The following is a 24,302-nucleotide window of genomic DNA, read 5'->3' as shown; positions in this document are numbered from 1 at the left end:
CTTAATATTGGTGTTTCTTGGAAATACATTTATTTACCCTAGCTAGCTAAAAGAAAGACTGATTTTCTTGACCACGAGTGATCAAAGATGTTTGTCATGTTTCACCATTTACCCAGAGCATCAGGGTGTCCCTCAGAAGTCTGTTCCTTTCAGATCATTTATCTCTGCTGGAGAGACAACTCCTTTCAAAAAAACTCAGTGCTTGGTAAAAATCAAGTCTTTCACTGACCCCCTTCTCCAGATTGTGAGTTCTCAGAGCACACAACTTTATTTAGATCTGTTTTCGTTGAGAGGAGCATGCTGTTTTTCAATCTCAAACTGATTCATCTCTTTCACATCATGACTCCATGATACCAAAAAGTCTTAAGAGTAAAGCAAAGAAAAACACTCATTTAGTAACACATAAGCTTTGGGTACAGTATTAGGAATAGCACAGTTTAACAAAAAAACAAACCCCAAAATTTTTTAACCTGTCAAAGGATATGTGCACTACTTAGACACCACCAAAGACTCTTTCCAAGACCAAGCAGTTTGTTGCTTAAGATCATTTTTTCCTTTGCAGCTCCTTTAGTCTGCCAGCCATCTCCTTCTCTTCCATGACACCACTCATGGACTCAATTTGTACAGTAAAATATGGCCTCAGCAAACACTCACAATATAAATGAATAAATAAAAGATGAAACTTCTTTTTATAACTCGTTCTACATTTGATTGCAAAGCACCTACCTGAACATGTCTCCTAAGCCTTTCAGCATTCCTTTCTTTGCCTTAATTTTATCCTTCTCTTTATCTCGATCCTTCTTCTTTTCCTTTCCAGCCTTTTTTCTGTCACCTTTATCTTGGCTTCCATTCATCTGTCTCTCCAATGAGTGGGATGGCTGGTCACTTGCTGTGGACACAGATTCTCTACCAGATCTTGAGCTCTCCTCTGTGTCTTCCTCCACTGAAAGTACGTATCAGGAAACATCAGTGGGATAAGAACAAACAACACGGGCAGGCTTTTTGGTATATTGCATAACATACTTTGAAGCGGGATATATGCACAACCACAAAATATTCATATTTTTTTCAAAATCAGCATCTGCTCCTGTGGGGGTTTCCTGGAATGTTCATTTGTACTATTAAACTCCTAAAATCAAGGAATCCATCTTTGCAGAACACTCTGCAAAACATGATTAGTGCTTTGTGGGTACTCTGAATAATGTATGGATTAACAAAGATGATTAGCAAAGTGATGCTAACTGGCCCTTTTTGTTTTAGCATCTAAATCAGCTGAGGAGAGCTTTAGAAATATCTGGAAGAAGAAACAACAGCAGTACAGCATGCACTGTCAGTAAATTCTTAGTAATACTCTCACAAAAGTATGAAAGTCATTAAGACTGTTAACCCTCAATACAAGTCTTAATAGACTTTTTCTTCTGCTGCAAGTAACATAACGGTTTTGTCACTCTACTTCATTTCATGGAGCAGTTTAAAACACATCATGCATCATGATTCTTATTCTTGGTTTTATTCTTGGTTGAGATGGGGCAGGTTTGGGTGGAGAGATTCCATCCAGCACAACAAGTAACATCCTTTAAGAGCAGATAACATGTTCCTTCTCTGTTTCTAATCCAAGACCAAGACTCCAAGAATCCTGAAGTATATCCAAGGTTAGATTTAACAGAGCACATGTATTTCAGAAAGTTTGAAAGAAAAATGGCCAAAAGAAACAATCCATTCAAAAACCGAAAACTTCTGCAGTAGCTTAGTGAGAAAGAAATAAAATACTTCAAGCTCGCGGGTCAGAATCCTGGAACCATTTTGACTTAACCTAAAGCCAAGTCTAAAAATTACACTGCATGGCTGGTGAAGCTGTGACCTTCCAGGAGCTCTAACATTTTATACCACTACATTACAAGTAGGGCTACATCATCTCCGAATTTTCCAACAGACAGCACGAAGCAGCAATTAGGATCACAGACGCATACTTTGTGCTGTCTCCTGTAGCTCTAATGAATACAAAGGCTCCAAACAACTTTTGGCAGTAGAAGTTGAAAAATATAATTTTGTGTTATATATATATAGTCTATGGAAAAGAAATTTTTTGTACTCAGTAAGATTTGCAAATGTCCATGGCTTACAAAATGAAAAAAAGAATATTTTTTTAGTTTAGCATAGGTTTACTACTTCTTCGTATTATTGCTGCTAACATTATTGTTTCTAGATCTCAGTGACCCTTCTACAGCCAACAGAAGTGTGTAATTCTTTAGAAATTTCTCATACATAGGCTACTGTAGAAGATAAACATGCTTTTCCTAGTCATCATTCATATTCACCTTACAAGTAACTCATTGAACCTGAAAAGTCTACAAATCACTGATTGAAAGTCATTTGATATCATCTCTTCTCTGTGATACTTGCCTGCAAAATACTGTTTATTCATTAATATTACAATACAGAGATCTGTCCAATAGACTTAGTACTTATTCACTGACTATCCCAAGTTTTCTATAAATACTCTCTAACCCTGGAAGATCACATAAACATATTTCAAGAAAAACATACCATGTCAGATAAATCTCAACATTAATAACTATTTTTGAATCTCAATTAGTACTATGAAGTACAAACCATCAGGGGAAAAAATAAAGGAGGGAAAAAAAAAAAAGGACAGGTCTCAGCATTTCATGTTAACTTGTCTCCAGGAGTGCTATGAGTTAAGCAGATGATACAGCTTCTCAACCATAGGCACAGTTTTAATATTCAGTTGATTGTATCTTAGAAAATGAATAAGCCTGTCCTATACCTGCCTCTGTACTAGCTGTACTTGTCTTTTTTTGGTCACAGTGTTTCTTGATCAGTGTCTGGGATGATATTTAGTTATTATTAAAAGAGTAGTGGAAAACCACTTTGGAATAGAGATGCTAATTTTTTGCATGTTAATTTATAGCTACAATCTGTTCCAGTTAAAACCAACTAGACATTTAAAAGATTGTACTTGCAAACGAATATGATTAGTAAAAAAAATGCTTTAAATTTTTGACAAATTTTGAAGTCTAATGCTTACTTGGTACGTCATTGCTAGAATGTTAAAGATTAATCAGTTTTGATCTATGGTTGTTCATATCCATATAACAATACATTGAATTAATCCTAAATACATATCTAGTCTACTGTGCTATGCTGAGTTGCTGAACAACTTGTCATAACAATGTTTCCTCTTATTATTTATTTTGCATATTCTATGGCGATAATATTGCCTGCTTTCCACACTCGTGCTGCAATAAATATTTGTCTGTCATACATAGTTTCCTTGCAATTAACTCCGTAGCTTAGACTGAGCCCTGTGAACTAGGACGCCTAGTCTCCTGGAGTAAACACTGGTGTAACTACTGGACCAAAGAGATTTCCAGTTTTCTTAAAAGGACTCAACATGAAGCAACTGGTTTCACTTTTATGCAGCAGTCATTCTGCAATTAACATACACCTAATTACTAGTGTTTAGAACAAATGCAAATGCTGCTCAATTAAAATTTAAGTCCAGGCTACAAATGAAACTTCTAATTTTTGTTAAGTTGCCGTAATGATAATTAGGTTACTGCAAAATGCAGAATGTATTGTTTTGGTGCTTTTATTTCCTTCCTTTCCTGCAACCTTCTGCCTCCCCATTCAGGATGCTGAAGCCAAAAAATTAAACTGGAGTATACTTTAAACATCAATTAAACCTAAAATGTAGTGTCATTTCATGAAGCATAGTGTACTATGGAGAACTACACAAACAGGTATTACGAAGCTATTCTCCTAATTAGCCCATAAAATGGAAAAGATGCACATGAGGAATCAAAGCTACTTAATGTGAAGCTATTTTGCCACTAAGCTTCTAGGCCTCTTATTGTGATATTTAATACAGCCCTAGATTCTAGCAATTAAGATTCAGCAAAAGATTAGAAAGCTTTGTCGATCTCTCCCAATCCAAATGCCTTGTTCTCATTCAAGACACTAAAGATAAACATTTTGCATCCAGTCAGCTATTTCAAGTATTAAGGAAAAAAATAAAGCCAGAAAACTGATCTTTAAAAGCTGAACACCCACACCTTTCCACAAATGTTACTTCTTTACAGCCATTAAAACTCACACGCATCTTCTCAAATACTTTTTAAAATGTTACCCCATAACTGGTCACTGCTATCTGATTTTCATCCTACATTTAGTAATTTAATAGCACGTTGCTCCAAGGTCAGCAAGCACATTCAGAAGACAGTCAGCCTCTTTGCCACATAGGCTACCTTTATTTTTATAGCTTTTGTATATGAGGTGATGACATGTTAAGGATTCCTCTATACAATATATTGCAGTGCTATTATTTTCTACTACAAAGAGGGTCACTGGCTGGAAGAAAGAAGCACTCTTAACACTGAAACACTTGGAGGAGAAAGTGGAAAAAATTCAAGTAAGCTATATGGATGCAACCTCAAGGGCATCAGCAAGTTGACCACCAACATGTTTGTCTGGGTTTTATAATGACAGAAAGCCCCATTTTAATTTCAAACAATTCTGGAATATTTAAATACTATTTAAAAAAACTTAGGCAATGTTGTTATGGCAGCAGTGAGGCATTAGCTCCATTAAGATCAAACTGATAAATTAACTTCTACATATTCTTATGTGCCCAGGCTTTGTCCAGCTGAAGACATCATTTGGTAAATTCTCTGGAACCTAAGGCCAGATATAATTTACACAATGTGGAGCAGACTGCAGTGCTTTCAGTTTTAACATAGGTACAGACATGTTTTCAGAAAGACAGGCAACGTATGGCTGGGCCAGCTCTTAAGCTCTGATGGTCACTGTGAGGAGACGACCTCGAGGACTGAATTCTGTCCAATCAACTTACTACGTTCTCTTTGCTACTCATCTGCTTCTATTAACCTGGCACTGCAAATTTCTGGATTACTTCTTGGATGTTTTATTATAATATGTGGAAGCTATTAAAACACAGATAACAGAATGCAAAGTTCTATGCATATAGCTCAGTCACACCTTGCTCAGCCCTTCTTTACCATGCGAGATTTGAGAACAGTCTCTCTATTGCTCTCCCATGACACTGAGATGGCTCTTGGTCCATCAGTGCCAGATGACTTCATCCATACAGAGAGAGGAAGGCAAAGACTCACCCCACGGCATTTTGATTTCAGTCAGAAAGTTTTGTCTGTTTTCCGCTACTCCCATGCCAAGGATACAAAGGTCACCAAATACTTCCTTGCTACTCTCTGTGCATTAACAAGCTCAAAACACCTTACAGTAATCTCATAAACCTATAGACACCTAGGAAGTGTTTCATGACAACAGTTTTGCCATATATTTGATCAAATGAAGTTAAACCATCTGTAACTTCTGGATAAGCCCTGAGTATCCGATGCTTCAAAACAGGATATTACAATCAGTGGGCTCACACCAAACAAGGCCTTTTAGAAAAACATGGTCCAATGTCCCAAAAGACCACAGGCACGCAGTTTGGGGGAGTGAGCAGGATCACTACACATTTTCTCCTACCTATTCTTCTACTGGCCAGAAACAGATTGACAGCCAGCAGCACCAGACCAGCATTTAGCCTGACTGCCGCATGAAATTGCTAGGTGCTGGAAAAGCGAAGCAGAATTAATTCCATCTGTAACTACCTTTGAGAAAAGTGACTTGCAAAATGACCTCCCTTTCACTCTCAGAACATTTTTAGAAAGAGGCAGATTTTAAAAAAAAAAAAAGCAAAGAGTTTTAAAAAAATAAAAGAGCGATTACACAAGTAGCTTATAAAAGAATATTAGGGGATGACACTTATGAAACAGACTTTCTGAAACTAAAACATTTTAAAAAGAGCAGAGAGTGAAAAATCTCTCTTCAAGGCTTTTCTGTTAGCATTCAGGCTAAGTATTTCACTACTTCAACCTTCCCACCATCATCTTCGTTCATAAACTTCTAACTAGCTGCAGGTTGATTAAAAAAAATTCTGCTGGTATGTGACAATTCAAAAGTAGTACAACATGAAGGTTAAAAATTCAATGATTTTAATACAACCTTGATTGAGGTAATTTACCATTCATACTATTTTCATTCAATACGAGTTGTCATTTTACCAGCCTATTCTTACATAGTTCAATAATGATAAGGTTAGCTTTGAAGTGATTTCTTTTATGTTAATGACATTCTCCACATGTTGGGTCATACTTCGGGTTAAAGAACTGAAAATGTAAATGAATGCCCATTAGGGTGGGTAATAGCTGATCATTAACTTTATATTTTATTAGATCTGCCAGCCTTACTCACTCTAATTAAAGGACAGTGATTTCTTTTTCTCCCCACAACATTACAAATGGACTCTTTCAAAGTTAGATGCACATATTTTTGTAACATAAATTCAGTGAGTTTTCTGTCTTTCTGCATAATTTTTTTCTAATTTACATTAGTAAATTTAATTAGCAGTCTTACAGAAGATTTTTATAATAGTTTAAGTAAATACACTCCTGATAATCTTATTTTCATATTTTAGAAAGGAAGGAAGACGCAGAGTGTTGCAATCTGTTAATGCATATGAAGGGAAAAAGCCTGAAAAAAGATCGATGAAAAGAAGCTAGTTGTATTCTCTTAAAATCCTAAAATTTTCTTCTTATTACTTTGAATCACTTTCTAAATCAATTAACCTATGTTGTTAACATTCTTTATGTACAGTAATACTTTACTTACAAGTTTCCATGCCTTCATCATCATCATCAGCTACAGGTTTATCATATGATTTGTCTATGGCAGCTCTGAAGCTTTCATTGCAGCCTCGTCCTCGGATAATTCGCGGGCGCGGGCGGTGGAAAGGAATATCACCATTCAGAGTCACCTCAGCAACGGCTGTCTGCAGACTTTCTAATGAGCTGGATTTCTTCAGACCTAATGAAGGCCCCACATCTCTGGTTGGGGAACCTTAGTGATTTAGGGGGTGGGGGGGGGTGGAAAAAAAAAAGTAATTAGAATTAGTATTGAGAACTGCATGCTTGATTATGCATATCCATCCTGAAAGTCTTTGGGGACACACTTAACATTATTCACATCATCTCTCAATAATCTGTAGGGAATTCTCCGCAGATTTGTTGGTCTCAGAAGTGAATGAGTATGTCAAGTCATAGCCAATGAAACCAACAACGTTAGCAACGTCTGGCTTTTCAAATCAGTGGAGAGAGACTAACATCCATTACTATTACTTTAAATAATTTGAATGATAAAGTAATCATGGGGCTTTAAAAACATAGCCTCATAAAAACAGATATACATATCTAATGGCATCAAACAAAACTATTAATTATTTTTGGTTTGAGCAGAAAATTTCATCTGTACTAGCAACTGATGAACAGAGAGCAGATTATGGGCATGAATCCTGTTGTGTTTAGAGTAACAGTCTTGCAAAGTAGCCTGACTTCTGGCTTCAAGGAACATGCTGTTTGCTTTTAATCGAGTTTTAAAGACTTGCATCAAATTGCTAACAATTTCATAATGAAATGCTTCTGAGAAGACTTGCTGTGATTTTGAGAAGTTGCTTAAAAATAATCTGGGGGAAGGACCCAATTAGTCAGGCAATACCAGTTACACAGCTGGAAAAGAAACACAATCCTGGCAGTTTCCACGTTGATGTTCGGGCAGCACTACGGCTGGGGCTGAGGGCAGCTCTTATCACTGCAGCATGTCCAGAGGTCTGCCAAGAAAGCCCCAGACGGTATTCTGCAAAAGCCTTCCCTCATCTGGACTTTTCTTCTCAAGTTTGTGCACTAAATGTCTAGCCTCTGTTTTTAGATACACACACTCACAGTGCAAATCAGCTGACAATTGCACAATTAGATCTCACAGTTAAAACTAAGAGAAATCTTTCAGGGGGAAAAAAAATCCCTGCATTTATTTGAAGTGATTTTATTCAGAAGTGCAGTATAGTCTTGGCCAGATTTTCCATAGGATTTGGGGTTGAAGTACAAGATGAGGCGGGACATCATGATAGCAGCTACATTTCCTGAAGTTATGAGATCAGGGCCCTCACATAGCATATGGAAACCTCACTTTTTCTGTACCCAAAGGGAGCAGAACAGAGGACAATGTTGTGGCACCACAGCAGTCCCAGGTGGTGGGCTGTTACCCAGCTGGTATCAGTATCCTCATCTGACAGAGGCACGGAAAGATAAATTTAAAAGCTAGTCAGCACTGAGACACAGAGACAAGAACTGAACTCTCAGGAATATCAAACCAATGAACAATACACTTGTAAGCGTGGTCTGGTGTGAATAATGCAATAAAGGAAAATTATCTTTTTTTAAAAGTATTTATCTCAGAATAATATAAAGCTCTGGAGTTGATCCCTATTCTGGTAGATACTAGGAGGGAGAAGAGAGACAGTATCTGTTATCGTTCTTTAATAAAGGTATGGGAAGTTACCTTAAATTGGGGAAAATTGCTACTACACTACTAAAGACAGCTTCTTTCACTATTCAGTATTGGGTGGGAAGGAAGGGGGCTGCTGGAACTACAAGAAAGGATGCAGAATAGCAGCATGGCAAGTATTCTCCATGTCGTTTGTTAACTTGGTATGAGATGGAGCAAGGCAGCGAACACTTTCATTTTCTATTCAGCTATTAAAAGTCTGAGCAATTACGTTAAACTGAAATCCCCTAGATCAAATAAATTTAAACAGCAGCTGTCACAGTACTCCCCTTCAGCTGCCCTACTGATAAGATGAGCTTGTAAACAGAAACAAAACAAAAATCCTCTTTCACAGGTCTACACAACTCCTGCAGTTTGCTTCCCTCAGCAGTCCGGAGTCCTGCTGCTTGGACCCTCGGCCAGAAATAAATACACTCCAACAAATGAGAAATTTTATCTTGATGAACTTGCATCTCCCAGAAGAAGCCACCCTCTCACTCACAGCCCATACTTGTTGGAGGGCTGAGGGTCATGAGGATGGCTGGGAGCACAGTGCAGCTGCTGGGGTGAAAAAGAGCAGCCAGCTGGGACAAGGGAGGTTTGGTGGTTTTCCAGCTGTGCAAACAAGCTGCAGTCCAGGTTCACCAACCTTCTGAACATGGGTTGAAGTTTAAGGAAAGTATTTTTAGATAACACTGTCTTTACCAAGTAAAAGAACTCCAATTTAGACACTGCCCTATATAACTGTCCACTTTCTAGCAGATGCCAAAATCTGCTATTCTTCCACTAATGCCTGCAGTACACAGGAAATCAGATTTATTTTTTTTTTTTTTTTTTTTTACTTTTCGAGATTGTATTTTGTTAAAAACAGTCCCACAAGACAGGAAAAATGAATGCAACATTTTGAAGGAAAAAAAAGGAAACGGGACAATCATATATAAACGAGCTGTTTGACAGACTCTGTTTCATATACAAAAGGAAAGGGTATCCTCTTACATGGCAACTTACTGTAAACTTCCTTATTCCAGATTCTGCTTTGCAACCTTCTAAATAAAATGCTCATATATCTTTTCCTAATTACTGAGTGGCTCTTTTTGTAAACAGTAATTATAAAGAAGGCATTTATGTGCCCATTTATGTTCATAAAGGACATTAAAAAAAAAAATCCATTTCCTGCCACCCAGTACAGATCTTTGTGAGAACTGTATTTATGTAAGTTGCGCTTTCCCAAAGGAAAAGCTAGATGGGATATGGTCTAATGTTCCTTGAGTACTGTAAAACTAGTAATGGATTACAGAAATTAGTGGAATATTTATTGAACTTGGGTGGCCATGAATACAAATGTGAACAGGTTGCAGAATCTGAAAGAGGGAAATGTCCTTTTGCAAGCAATTTAAACACTGTGATCATAAAGCTATGTATATTTTAATACCTTCACTATCTTCTATGGCCACTTCATAGCAAGTCTACTATTTTCAAAATATGTAATTAAGCCTCCCTGTAAATTGAGTGTGTTCAGAATTTATTACTAGAATTCACCAGCCAGGAAGTGAGTTGTTTACCCACAATCCGGTAAGAAACATCAAACTTTCTTTAAAATGGATTCTGTTTAAAATTTATGAGTCGCATCAAAACCTTGTTTTCTAAATACAAAAATGTCAGCATTTTCTTCCAGCCTTTAGAGCATTGGCGGTAATCATCAGAAATGTTATCTGCTCAGAATGAGTTCTACTTCTATTTTGACACCAGAATTTAAAGCAGAAAAAAAAAGAAGAGGAAAACACACATCTACCTGAAGCATCTTTATATGACTGAGGGATGAAAGGGATTCTTTTATCATTATTAAAATTTGACATTTATCAAAATTTTCCCTTCCCACAATTTTCTTAACAAATTTCCTTTGAGGTACAGCCAACCCTCCGTACCACAGCAGTCCTCCTACCACAACTGCCACCACATGCGCAGCCTCCTCGTACGCTCTGCTTACACACTCAGCCGTATGGCTCTACTTTACAGGCCACACACGCCATCCACCTCTCAAGGGCTTTGTAACATGCTCACATCACTGTGCCAAGCACAGCCCCTGCCCACCACACATGCATCACCACTCTCTATGTCCCCAGCTGGCCAGCTCTTGGGGACAATGGTCAAGCCTTGCCCTCCAGGCCATGCACCCACCCTCGCTCATGCACAGCTGTACTGGCAGCGTGTGCATCTGCTCTCACGCAGCACAGTAACTTCACAGCACACAGAGATCCAATGAGACATTTAATACACACACATTGTATGAAGCCTATGTGTTGCTCCCTGCTCCAAGCTCTTTGTTTTTCCCTCGTGCCGATGCTGTTTAAGAACTCATTGTGCTTCCACTTCTCTCATCTTATGTTAGTATTTATACAGTGCCACAAATCCGCTTGGGCGATTTGCAAAGGCAAAAAGCACAGTGTCAAAGGATACATGATGGTTCCTTCAGTGTTTCCTTCAGTGACTAATTTTAAAGGCTATCAAGTAAGTTTTTAATCAGCACTTTCTTTTAAATGATTTAAAAATGACAACTTTGTTTCTTTCTGAAACATTATTTTTATTAACGCTCAGGTTAAATGCTACCAGCAACTCATGCAAAAAACTTCCCTCCATTTCATTAAACCAGTTTTGCAAAGGCACAAAGTCTACTTTCTAAATACGTTCTTAAAGGACATCACCAGTGAGTCTATTTATTTACTAACACCTGCTCTATTAGAGTTGATAAATTCTTCTATTTCTAGTTCAAGTCATAGGCTAAAAGACTAACATGTTGGCTGGGGAGAGCAGGGAAGGAATACAGCAAGCAACTGAACCAAAAATAGTTGAGTTTTGGTTCACATCAATAAAACAGTGTAAAAATAAATAAATAAACAATTTAAATGTTCTTTGATTTTTTTTTTCCTTTCTTTTCATTTTCACAATGTATACATGGAAAAATAACCACCTAGAACTATAGCATGCCTGGGACTCAATAAATGAGCCATGCTCAATTGCTACTGAATATACTTCTAACCTCTAGGATGAACTGTAAACACTGCAAGGATTAGGCACTTTGAGTGAACTATAGAAAGAAAAATAATTAAAAATCTATTATAGTAACTAGAACTGGTGAGTTCTACACTCTCCTTTTCAGCCAACACTATTTAAGTCCAACTTTGACTGTAACAGAGTTTGCTTTTATTTTTTCTAAAGTAAATATATGCCAAAGGTTTCTGCCTTCTAGAGTTCATTAAAACATAGTTCACCACACATTTAAAGCATTTTTTTTTCTTAGAACTGGACAATTTTTAAGCCAAACTACAGTAAGTGGTTTGTTTAACAACCACATCCATCTTCAGTAATAGGAGAAATCCAGTGTTTATATACAAAACCTGGTTAAAAGCACACAAGATAAACAAAAGTACAGTAAAAGGTGTTTTTCCTTTTTTCCAGCCACTGAGCTTGCTGTGCACAAAATATGTAACTGCTTAGTCCAGATGGTTACAGTCATGCTCTTTCACCCAAGCTGTTTGACTTGTCTCTTTTTTGGAATTTAATCCAGGTGTTACACACAGAGAAAAACTATACTCGATTAATACCACCCTCTATTGATACCACCAAAAGGACTATGCACTTTTAAAACGTAAGCATCATATTTTACTAAACCACACAGGTTTTACACCATTCTAATCACATCCCATTCAAATAGGCAGGCTAATAAGAAAATGAAAAATAATTTACAATAATTTTGAGTTTGATCTGTAACTCCTTTTTCTGTGAATAATATTCAGGGGTGAAGGCAGTTCCTAAGCACTGATTAGAACCACAACCATTAACACAATTCATGCATTCACACTCTGATGGCTTTAATCCTTCAAAACATTCATACATTTTAATTTTGTGCACTCATTCGCAATTTGTAAAGCTGCAAGTCTGTGGCCATATTCTACAACGTTTTAAGAGCTAGAAGTTTTAGCTGTTTAAATAAAAATTGTAATTTTATCACTTGATTACTTACAGGTTTTCAGTATTCCTACTCATGTCATAAAGTGTGGTTAAACAGAGATGCAGTTGTGAATTACTAATTGTAAATTCTGTATGGAATGCCCTACTCCCCAAATCATGCTAAAAAAATTAATATTTTCAGGTTAAAAAGGTGAATTGTTCCTAATTAGAGCTAAGTAATGTTACGGTGTCCTCTGGATCTAGCCTAATTAAAATAGCATTCCAAAGGTCAAAAGCTAACTTATATTAATAAATCATAAAGGTTCATAATTGCAGTTGGTGCATTATTTTAATTACTAATAAAAAATAAGCTTTGAAAGCTATTTCTCATTATCATTGTGTGAAACGTTACAATTGATGGTATGTGGAAAAGATTCTATTTACATATTCTTTTGTTCTGTTATGATGCTCAGGTTTCAGCTCCAAAGGCAAATCAACTTGCACAAATAATCTTCAATTCAACTCACAACACGTATCTGATGACCACTTACAGCAAAAGTAGCAGTTTTCTAATTAAAATAAATATTGCTAAGCACTGTGTTAGCACTGTAATAGTCAAACATTTGACTCCTCTACATCATCTCTCTGCACATTAGAGTTTGAAGCTAGGAGAAGATTTTCCAAGATTTTTTGAAAGGACAAAAAATCCAAACAACTGTGAATATTTGTGAGTTCGAAGTGTAGCAACAGGTGTCTGCCTACAGTCACATGTACGATCTGGTTGAATATACTACCCTAGATACTTATCTCTATAAAGAATTTTCTTTTTCCGTACAACTTGATTATTCACAACAATAGAAAGCAGCCATGCAAGTACTGGAATATTCATGTCTTCATGCAATTTGACTGGCAGTTCTGTAATTGTGGTAAGCTGCTTTGACCAAGGTTTCTATAGCAACAGCCTTACTGTCAATTCTTACCTGTTTTCTGGTCATCCATTGTACTGAGCTTAGTCTCGTCAGCTACTGTTAAAAGGTAAATGTATAACGGTTAGCCCAGTTAGTGCCCATGCCCCACATGCATCCAACATTCCTTCTGTTTTGCATATTTTTTTTCAAGTTAGGGGACCTTAGCAATGTCATACTTCATGCAAATAAACTGCAACAGTAAGCAAACATTCTGGGCAGAAATGGCAGCAAACTAGTAACCTTCATGCAATGTCAGTCATGTTCACATCACAGGCAGGTACAATATGTTATTTACACGTTAGCACATCACAACTAGTCAAGACAAGTCAATACCACCAACCTTACCGTTCCCTGAGGAAGTTGGTGAATTAGGGATTGTAGTTAAGATATTCACAATTATTGTCAAGAAGTGGATCGTATTACATCTTATTATTCTGAGTACGGAATTTTGTGTGTTTAAACAACCAAAATTCACTGTTTAAGGTTACTAGAGTCCGCATTTCAGATTCTCAATTCAATGGCACAAAAATAGATGGGCTTGTTAGCGATTACTTATTCTTGGTTGTTTTATCAGTTAAAATTATTATAGTCGATTGCCTGTCTTAGCCACTGTTCCTTTATAGGGCTTCTGATACAAATATTAAAACTTGGATCTCAAACATATCTCAGACCAGCCCAGTTTTCTAATTCTGAATGAACTCTTCAAAAATAATACTCGCATCTTTAATATCTTAATCAAAATCCATCTACAAAATGAGACACTACGAAGGATCTTTAAGGTTAATTGCATTCTAATCATGAACCGAGAATAATCCTGTCTACTCAGAACCACAGTGTAGTACAGTTTTACACAGTTACTCTATACGGATTGGTAAAAGCACTTTTCACCTCCATCTTAATAAATACTTCTAATGTTTATGCATAACCATATACCAGAGGGCTACGATATTTAAATGTATGGACATTTACAAGTGGTACAAACAACACACAGGCCACTTGGCCATTCACGTTAAAAATACTTTACTTCCCACCAGTAGATATTACATGCAGTAGTACTGCACATAAACAATGTGTTTGGAATTACAAAATCTTTCTACTTACAACATGAAAATCAAAAAAAAATAAAACATTTGAAAAAATATCACTCACTACCTAGATCCATGCTTTTGGATTTTCGTGTTTTAACAAACTCCAACTGACTGGCATCTGAAAATTGCTTTGTACGCTTTTCTGACATGCTCTGGCGTCCAAAACCCTCTCGCTGGAAGGCAAGCACTGGATCAACATCTGGACTAAGAGTGCTGTAGGGAGGGAAAAAAAAATCATGCGAACATTTATCAAGATCACGCAACCTTTCACTCTGCAGAGAAAAGCATTTGTTTAGCACGTGACTGCTACCAACGATAAAGTGTACATTTTTAAATAAACCCCTGCAAGTAGTCAGTTACACACACGATGGATTTGTTTTACTGCATCAAGCAATTCTAGTTAAAAAGTATCAAGAATTTCACTTATGAGCTTTAATGAAAGATACACAGATATACATATCTGGTGCACTATACGCATACTATCAGAATGTACAGCCCCAACACAGGAATAACTTGAGGGAGAATAAAACATTTCCTTTTTCTTCATGAGAAACAAATATATTCTGTTGATAGCAAATTATCAGATTTTCCTTCATCACAACATGTTTTGGGTAAATCATAAATAGAATCTGTCCAGCCTGAAGTCCGCAGAACTTTAAACTTCATTTAAAGACTTTGCATTAAAATTGCTCTCCATATGTGAAATCACTTGTAAATTTTTCACAGCATCTCCTGGTTTTAACCTGGCTATGACAGACAAACATATTTTTACTCATTACTTCCCTACAGAGCAAGTATTCACCACAGTGGTTCTACCACTATATCAGAAATGGGGGTAACTGGACTGAGGTTCGATCTCTTCTGCAGGTTTCTTGCATGAGCTCAGCTGAGTTAGTCAGGTCTTCAACAAGCAGTGATTGGCATTTCACCATGCTTCATCAGAAACATGCTGAAGATAGATTTATTAATGTCGGTCCAACGTTGGCAGAATCCTGAATGCAAGAATGCAGGCAAAACTTGGTATGCAAGCTAAACCCTAGGCTTGTAATGTGTCACCATGGCCACAACGCATGTTAAAATCAATAAAAAATAAAATAAATTGCAAGATTGCTTATTGCTAATAAACAATATGAAAGGAAATTCACACAAAGATCTTCTGACTCCTGTAAAAGGGGACAGTATTAAAAAGAGCCTGAAGGCCAGCCCAAAGAATTTAGATTTCTACTTCAGCTGGCACAAAAAGAAATCAAAAGCATAAAATACTGAAAACATGAGTATTTTGCACCATTGTTATCTATCCTGTAAGAAAAAGATCCCTCAAAATCCCCCCATTGCTTGTTGTTGTACTTCAAGATAAAAAAAGCTAAATATTTTGTCACTGAGATCTCTAAATAGACTAAATGCCACTTAAAATATTGTATACATACGTGTTACTGTTCAGTAACATATTTCAAAAGAATTATTTTCTACTTTAAGGGTGAAGTATAATACACATCTCATACCAAGTGAGAAACAGGCAAATAGTGAATTTCTGCAGAAACCAACTTATACTTTTAAATTCTGTAACATGCATATGTTTATGTGTGCTGTGTACTATAATCTATAGAAGCATCTTTGATCAAGAAACACTCGAGTACTAGGCACAACAGTGAAGAGAGGTAAGGAAAAGTGTCTAAAGGCATCAAGTACTACAAAGGATGAAAATTACTATCTGCATTATCAGGCAGCCTAGAAGAAATTCAGTCTAGTCGTGGTAGATTTTCAAATAATAAGATATGTGCATGTGACAAGCGTATAATACGTAAGTGAGAGCAGGATCAGAGCTTATATGAATAAAGTCAATGTCAAGTGCCTTTTGACTTTAATGTTTCTGGCTCAGCATCATAATGTTTTACATTTAATTACTGCAACTATTTCAGAGATGTCTGCACAATCTAGCAATGTTTTGAAGCATATGCTTAAAAGATCTGATGAATCAGAGTCCAAACTCAAAAATAACTATTTAGTCCTCACATTCACGCCCACAAAATAGGGAAAAAATTATCTCCACATGATAGAAAGATAAAACGGACAAGGCCAATATACACTTCTAGCATTTACAGCAGCCCAACACGTAGCTGAGTAAGAACTACCTAAGCCTGAAAACGTCCTCAGAGTGACTCAACTGAACTTACAGGGTTTCAGCCCCTTTCATAATCAGATCATAAATGACTTTCCCAAGGCCACACAGGAGTTTCTGGCTCACTGCTAGTCAGCCCTGTCTGAAGGCCAGAAAAATGTGGTTTGACTAAGTGAGAATTTTCTTCGGCAACATCTGTTAACACAGCTCACGTTAGTTAAAGATGACCAGCTTCATCTTGCTGAACAAAATGTATCCTGTAACACGTTTTTCAAAAAGGGTGAATTTCTAAAACTATTTGTTTTGGCTTTATGCTCCTTTTTTCATATGAGCTTGCTTTGATCCACATGTATAAAGCTTCTAATAAAGTTGAATATAATTTTCATGTAAAAACAGCATGCACATATATAGTCAATTTGAAGTCCTAAGAACAAACTAAAACTCCAAAGTTAAATAGAACTGGAAAAGGGCACTGCAGGTCCCAGAGAGAGCAGTGGGGTCTGGACACAGCGTCAGCAACTGGGAACTCTGGAGACTGGATCCCAGCATTTCCACTGACACCGCCTTTAGGGGCTTTTTCTCTGCTTCCCCTACTTTCCCTTCTCACACCTACCTTCCACACACACTTATTAGGGGGGATTATTACTCCATGTTTGCATATTATCCTGCATACTATAGGTGCTACTTAGCACCAAAAATTACTTGCTCTCTGACATCATGACATCTCATACATTTTTACACTACAAATATCTGAGTCCTATGTAGAGTCACCAGTTTTCATGCCCTAGTTTATTTCTATTATTAATGACCAATGAGTGTGTTTCAGTAATTAAGGAAGACGATCACAGGAGTTTGAATGCATGTACATTGCCTAAAAGTATTCAAAAGCCCTTGTGAAGATCCACAACTGGAAAAGCCAATGAGCACAGAGGAGGAACTAATGCCCCCCAAAATGACTCATTTTAATATTTTTCAACTACGTTAATAAAAGACAGAAGGTGAATTTAGTGCAAGTCATTAAGCAATGCCAAATGCAATTTACTATATTCTAGCATACTTAACAAATAAGATTTCTGGAATGACAGCTGATCCTTAAAAGAATGTAACCGTCTTCTGACCCTCGATGTTATTAAAATTCCACTTATTAATCCTGTCTTATTGCCCCTTTGTTTTCATAACATTTTCATCAAGGATTAGGGAGATATTGTGAGGCTGGAAAAGCTTACATTTTCTTCTGTGATTCAGAACAGCTGCCATTCTTGTTTGGATAACCCTTCATCCATATTCTTAGTTTTACCCTTTGCGCCTTCCAGCAAAATCATACAATGCACCTTCGGTTTACAAGTCTTCCTTCATCCATTAGTGGCAGGAAATTAATGCAACAATCTAATTCTACTGCTATTTACTTTTTCACAAATAGAATACATTAGATAGTAAGGCGTTGCACTGATTTACTCCTTCAAGTGCAATTGTATCTGAAGACCCTTACAATTTCTCATACACAAGTTTAAAGGTTTTGAGCATGATGAATTCCACAATATCTAATCCCTATTTTCTTTACTGTTACTTTTATTTTCAAAGAAGTATATGAATAGCAAGATATGCTGCAGAAGTAAATGTAAAAGCATCTGCAGGTTTCAAATGGGTTCTTACTTTATGCTGTACGTTTTTGTTCATATTTGGCTAAAAAAAATCCCTCAGCAATAAGCTATTATGTGCAGCCCTGAGTACTATTCTATTTAAACTTCTCAGATTCTCAGCTCTAAAAGTTTTATAAAAGACTGATGAACTTTTCAAGGACCCAAATTACAGGTATGACTTGTCCAAGAGAAGAGCTGCAACATTAAAAAAACCCACACAGATAACGATACAAAAATTACCTTTTCATACAATCATTAAAACAATGCTTAAAATACAGAACTCAATTCCTGGACATAAGATGAAACAAACTAATATAAAGCAAAGAAGAAGCTGACAGGTGCATATCAGCTGGCAGGTGCTATTGCTGTTTTATTAAGATACTGCTGATACACTCATAACAAGCTCAAGAGACAAGAAAAATAAGAAAATTCATATACTTCACACCATTTGTGGTAATTATCTAGCTTCAAGAAGCGGCAGTGTACAGGGGGTGGGCTTTTATTTTGCTATTACTATAGCTAATTACAGGACTTGTAAATTAAACTTTAGATCTGTATTAATTGTACTAACTAAGCAATAAACAGTATTTCTTTGCCAGGAATCTAAGCAAGTCAATAATGGAGCTCAATGCAATTCTGATTAAGACTCTCATATTAAAATGTATAAAAGTAATTAGAGAGTCAACCTAAGATTCATAGAAACTATTTTTACTATAGATTGAACATATAAAGTTACTTTCCATAGTTTTAAACGTGGAACTATTACTTTCCATATTTTTAAATTTAGAGCTATTACAGTACACTGCCTTTGCATGATAGTTACAAATCATATAATGATAAGACAGGTATTTCTTCATGAATAATAATGAAATCTTAACTAGTTCTTGTTGCACAAGCATTAATACTAAGGCAAAACAAAGAGCTGCCCTGGTCTCTAAGCAGATTTTAAAATTACTGCACATTATCAGGAAAACCAAGAAAGTATGCGGAAGTATTGAAAGGCTCCTAGATATATGCTGGAATATAAAGTTAAATCTTGATTTTATAGACTTAGAAACATTTACAATGAGGTTTATGAATTAAAATTTTAAATTGCAATTATTCTTTAATCTCTCATAAACTCAAGCGTTAAAATTTTGCAAAGTTTTTTTTTTTTTTTTACAAAATCTAGCTCTATCGGCAACTAAATTAATATTAAATCATCAAATTAACACAGCTATATACTGATTTGGTCTTAATAAAAATTAGTAACACTTCCACAAATGTGCTTTGACAGAGCACAAAACTGCAACCAGAAGTAGAAAGTCTGACAAATTATCTGTACAGACTTCCTTCCTGAAACAGAGACAATTACCAGTTTGAAAACAGTGAAATCTAAACGTGATGAAAAAAAACAAGATTAATATTAGCAGTAGCCAAAAATTAAACTGAAGGAAAAGACATAACTGAAGTCATCTCTTTTTTCTTTCCACTAAACCATGCTCTTACCAATCTGTTGACTCATTAATTGCAGCTTTAGCCCATCCACCAGCATCAACAGTGCCAAACCCAACATCATCGTGGGAACTGGATGACGACTGGTCAGAGAGATGGGGAGGGAGGACTGACAGCCTGTCATCTTCAATAATGACAGTGTCATCTTGGGGCATGTTCACCGTTGGAGACAGCTGGTATTTACCTGAATAACAAAAGGGAGGAAAAAACCCAAAAAACTAAATAATGGCAGAGAGTGTCTTGCATAATATATAATCACAGCTGATAAAATGTCATGTCAAACTGCAGTAGTACTGATAAGAGTGACACAACACAGATAATAAAATTAACTATGCCTCACTTTATACACATCTTCCTACACAGAGGTCTGAAAAGTAATATACACCAGTTGTATCTGCAGGCTACTGCAAGATCACAGAATCACTGAAGGGTTAAGGTTGGAAGGGACCTCTCATCTGCTCCAACTCGCTTGGCTCAAGCAGGGACACCCACAGCCAGTTGTCCAGGACACAGACCAAATGGCTTTTGAATATTTCTACTCCACCACATCCCTGGGTAACCTGTGCCAGTTCTCAGTCACTCTCACAGTGAAAAAGCATTTCCTGATGTTCACAGGGAACCTCCTGAGTTTCCATCTGTGCCCATTGTCTCAGGTCCTGTCATCGCTAGGAACCACTGAAAAGCACCAGTCCCAGAAGATAGTATCTTCTCTCGCATCAAATCGTTTGGTAGAAATGAAGAATGAGTTCAGTGGGGACTAACAGAGCTCATCATTTCTCCTGATCAGTCTTGCTCTCATGAAATTTGAAACTTGTTTGACTGCTACTGGGAACTCGGAACTCTTTAATAATGCTTTCACAAAGGTAAGAATTGTGAAAAGTGATGAGAACTCATGGCTAAAGCTAAGCAGTTCCAAATTTTCATTCTCTCCTTTAAAACATAATCTAGAGGCACACATGCAAAATTTGGGAAAAAAAAAAAAACAAAAACAAAACCAAAAACTATTACCACCAAACTCAAGTAAGTTTTAACATTGTTGTTAAAATGTTTAAAAGAGAGTCATCACATACGTGATAGAGACATAATAAAGACTCAACGTTATTCTTTGTTCAGTAGCAGACTTCATTGGGTTAATTCCTTAGAGTAGCAGTTAAAAGACGATATTTACAGGCTTCTTACAAAGTAGTAAAGCACTGTTTCCAAGTAAAAACCAGTTTTAATGTGCATACAAATATTATAAACCCACTACCACTGCTGCTTTTATAGGGATAAATACATATACATAATTATATTTTCCAGCAATCATTTCAATACATAAGATTGTATAAGAGTTTTGAAACTGCTGTATAAAAAGAAGCAACTTTTAACTTTTAAACCTATAGAAAACTTTATGCCACCAAAACAGATTAAAAAGCTATAAAGAATATCAGAAGGACTATTTTCACTGCAATGCTTTGTAACATAACTATGGTTTAAACAGAAAAGATCTGTTTTTCAGGATATATGCATGAGACACAGAGATGGGATGATAGGGGTTAGATAATATTATTTGGATGACAGTGGAAATATAGAATTATCACCATTTAAAATTTTAACTTGGAATAAACAGAGGTTATTTCAGTATCTAGAAACACTAAGATAAAACTTCCTCTAAGGAAAAGAAACATTTGCAAATTTGGATGAAACTTATTTAGTTATCTGAAGCAATGGCTAATTATTAAGTGTGATTCTTTCATATTAGCAGTATATCATTTTTTATATGATAGAATATCTTTAAATTTTTTTTTTCCTCCTGGATATTGATGCTTGACTTAAAAAGATCTGTCATTTAAAATGTTTGGTCCTAACTCTCACTACACACAACATTATTTCTAATGAATTATCATGACATTACAAGAATTTTATTCCTGGAAATATATTGTCTTACTAAAACAATTAATAAAATTGTCACATCTTGTGAGAAGAAACACACTAGGTTAATCAGCCATTACTCTGACAACAAACTGTAAATTATTCTAAAACTACGATGCACCGCAGTAATAACATATCACAAAACTTATATTTCCATAACATAAACTGGTCCTATGGACACATCAAATATTTTCACACTTTATTCTTCCTACAGATATGGAATAATTGTGCAGAATTAGGGGAAAAGATTTTTTTCCTCTCTTCTGGAAAGGTTTTAGTTACCATCACTACCTTAGCATGCAATTATTAACAAACAAACAAACAAACCCTTATGCGTAAAGAGCTAGCTAAAATCATCGCTGCACTAGATAATACATTTTGTACAGCCTTCCAAAGCAGGGGAAAACTGGCTTCAAAAGAGATCATTAAAGAAGGCTGAGGAAGTGGCTGGGAGAAAAAGGTACTGTATGGTGACATCTCGTCACTGTCAAACTGAAATGAATGTGTTCAGTTTGCATAACAGCTGATTTTTTGCCCAGCAATAGCTTCTTTGACGGACAGGTTAATGTTTAGCCTGGTAATGTACTTCTTTCCAAACATAATGCCTACAAGACTGTTAACTCTGTAGTTAATAACGTCTCCAAAGAATTGATTGTGAAATGCTATAACCTTATGGTATTCGGTAGATTGAACTTCCCATTTGAGAGGCTACAGTAATTCAGTAACATTTTTAACTTTTCACTACCCTTCTTTATATCTGACAAGGGTGAAGACTGACATTTTAATAGTTGCTTTGGAATTAAGGAGAAAACCCATCTGACATGCCTATGCTTTTCACTGCAGATGAAGCTAAAAACAGGTGAAAGGCTTCACCTCCAGCAGATGGTTAGACACACCTCAGCAATGGACTCAATACCTCCTTTGTAGAGAGATCAGTTGAAGCGGACAGAAAATACCCTTGGAGAAAGCAACTCTGCAAGTGTTGTGAGAAACATTACACAGAAACATCAAAGAAACTTCAAACCTAGTAATCATCAGTATATTTGACTGATCTACAAATCTAAGACATTGCTCGAGCTGTCTACAAAGCTCTCCAAGACAATAATTTTCCCTCGGGCTAGAAAAGTGCTATAAAATTTAGACTCTGAATACACTTCAAGTCCAGTTCTGCATATATTAATTCAACTTCAGCGAGGTAATCTGTAATAGTATTAAGTATTTTGGATGGTGTAATAAGGAAGGGAAAACATTCTCACTTTCAAGCGTGTCTCATCTCAGGACAATAAGGTTCAAATTTCTTCAACAAGTTACCAATCTAAACAAGCATAGCCTGAGGACCATACCAAGCTGTGGGGTAAGAAGAGTTCCCATCTGTCTGTGCAGAAAAAGAAGTCTCAGAGTTCCAATACCAAATGGCTGGTCTCCAGGTCTATGAGGACTTTCAGCTTAGAAGGAAAAATGTGCCAAACAGCAACACTTCAAACCTATGACAGTATAGACCTATAATAGACCAGAAAATAGTTTGGACCTCAATTGAACCACCAACATCAAGCGCCCCCAAAAACCCCTGAGCACACACAGTACATAAAATGAATAACAGGCTTACTCATGAAGATCTCAACTACTTTAGGTCCTCTTAAATCTTTGAAATCACAGAAGTTTGGTTAATCTGTTTGCTGTGATAACTTGGCTCCCATACTACACTGCATTATCATCGTACTGTATCTGGCTTGGTTCTTGCGTTTTTGCTATTGCTTTCTCTTTAAAGGAAGATCTAAGAAATATGTTGAACACCCTTACAATACGTTCAAAACCAATATTACTTTATGACTGACTGTTGTGAGCATTTTGATATCATAGGATTCAGACCAATGGTACACTTCAATCCTCTTCCACAAGTAGAGGCCCTTTCTCGCTGTGACATGGCAAGTGATTCTTAAAATGCCTGACCAAGAAATCAGCAACAGTCACTCTGTAATGAAGTATTAACCAAAGTAATAAACAGAGTAATAAATAATAGAAATAATAATAAAATAGTGATGATGATGACGATAATAATAATGATGAGACTTCCTACAGGAGGGATATAGAGAATTTTGCATTGAGAAATTAGAACTTCTCCAGATCTTCATTTTTTATTTTTCACTAACAGCATATTTGTCCCCAGCAATACACTGAGTTTTGGCAAAATTTCCCATCAATACTTGTATCATCTAATTTTCCAAGCTAAATAGACTGGAATTGGGAATAAAAGTCTGGGGAACATCTAAGGACAAAATGTCTCCACTATATCGAGTCTTTGGATTTCAAGAGAGGGCTCAGATCTGTCGACTATTGTAGCAGACCACCACTCTCCGATGAGATTCCTGGCCAGGGAACTGCCTTCTGCTTGTAAAGGGTTATTTTCCTTTCATCAACACATACACTCTACATCTCTAGCTAAATTTTTTTCAGTAGTGCTTCCTCCCGATTCTATCCTTAAGATAGCAATTATTTATGTAGAGAACAAAGTATTTCCTGTTGTGTAGGAACTATCAAATTTTATGAAGTTCTGGGGGATCCTTCAGGATGAAAAGCAAATTCAGCACAAGCTATCGTTATTCTGTGTACCCTCGATAAATAGCTTCTGTTTAGTCACTGTTAGCAACAAAACCCACCATGTTCATAAAAAAAAAATCAGCAACTAGAAGAAAGAGATGAAACAGGACTT

The 24,302-nt window shown here is 36.4% G+C and overlaps 1 protein-coding gene across 1 annotated transcript in view; it reads right to left on the bottom strand.

The window, feature by feature from the left end:
* Positions 1-722: 722 nt before the first annotated feature.
* Positions 723-24,302, bottom strand: part of LOC104163010 (partitioning defective 3 homolog) — a 59,088-nt gene continuing 35,508 nt past the window's right edge. The window contains exons 8-12 of the mRNA XM_009701884.1: positions 19,676-19,865; positions 14,493-14,641; positions 13,353-13,397; positions 6,718-6,945; positions 723-943 (exon numbers count right to left, since the gene is read on the bottom strand). Of these exons, the coding sequence (XP_009700186.1) occupies positions 723-943; positions 6,718-6,945; positions 13,353-13,397; positions 14,493-14,641; positions 19,676-19,865 (833 nt within the window). The remainder of the gene's footprint in view (positions 944-6,717; positions 6,946-13,352; positions 13,398-14,492; positions 14,642-19,675; positions 19,866-24,302) is intronic.

Source organism: Cariama cristata, unplaced genomic scaffold, assembly GCF_000690535.1.
Source record: "Cariama cristata isolate BGI_N322 unplaced genomic scaffold, ASM69053v1 scaffold546, whole genome shotgun sequence".
In the NCBI taxonomy this organism is placed as follows: Eukaryota; Metazoa; Chordata; class Aves; order Cariamiformes; family Cariamidae; genus Cariama; species Cariama cristata.
The sequence above is the reverse complement of the archived record's forward strand: the minus strand, read 5'-3'. Positions and strand labels throughout refer to the sequence as shown.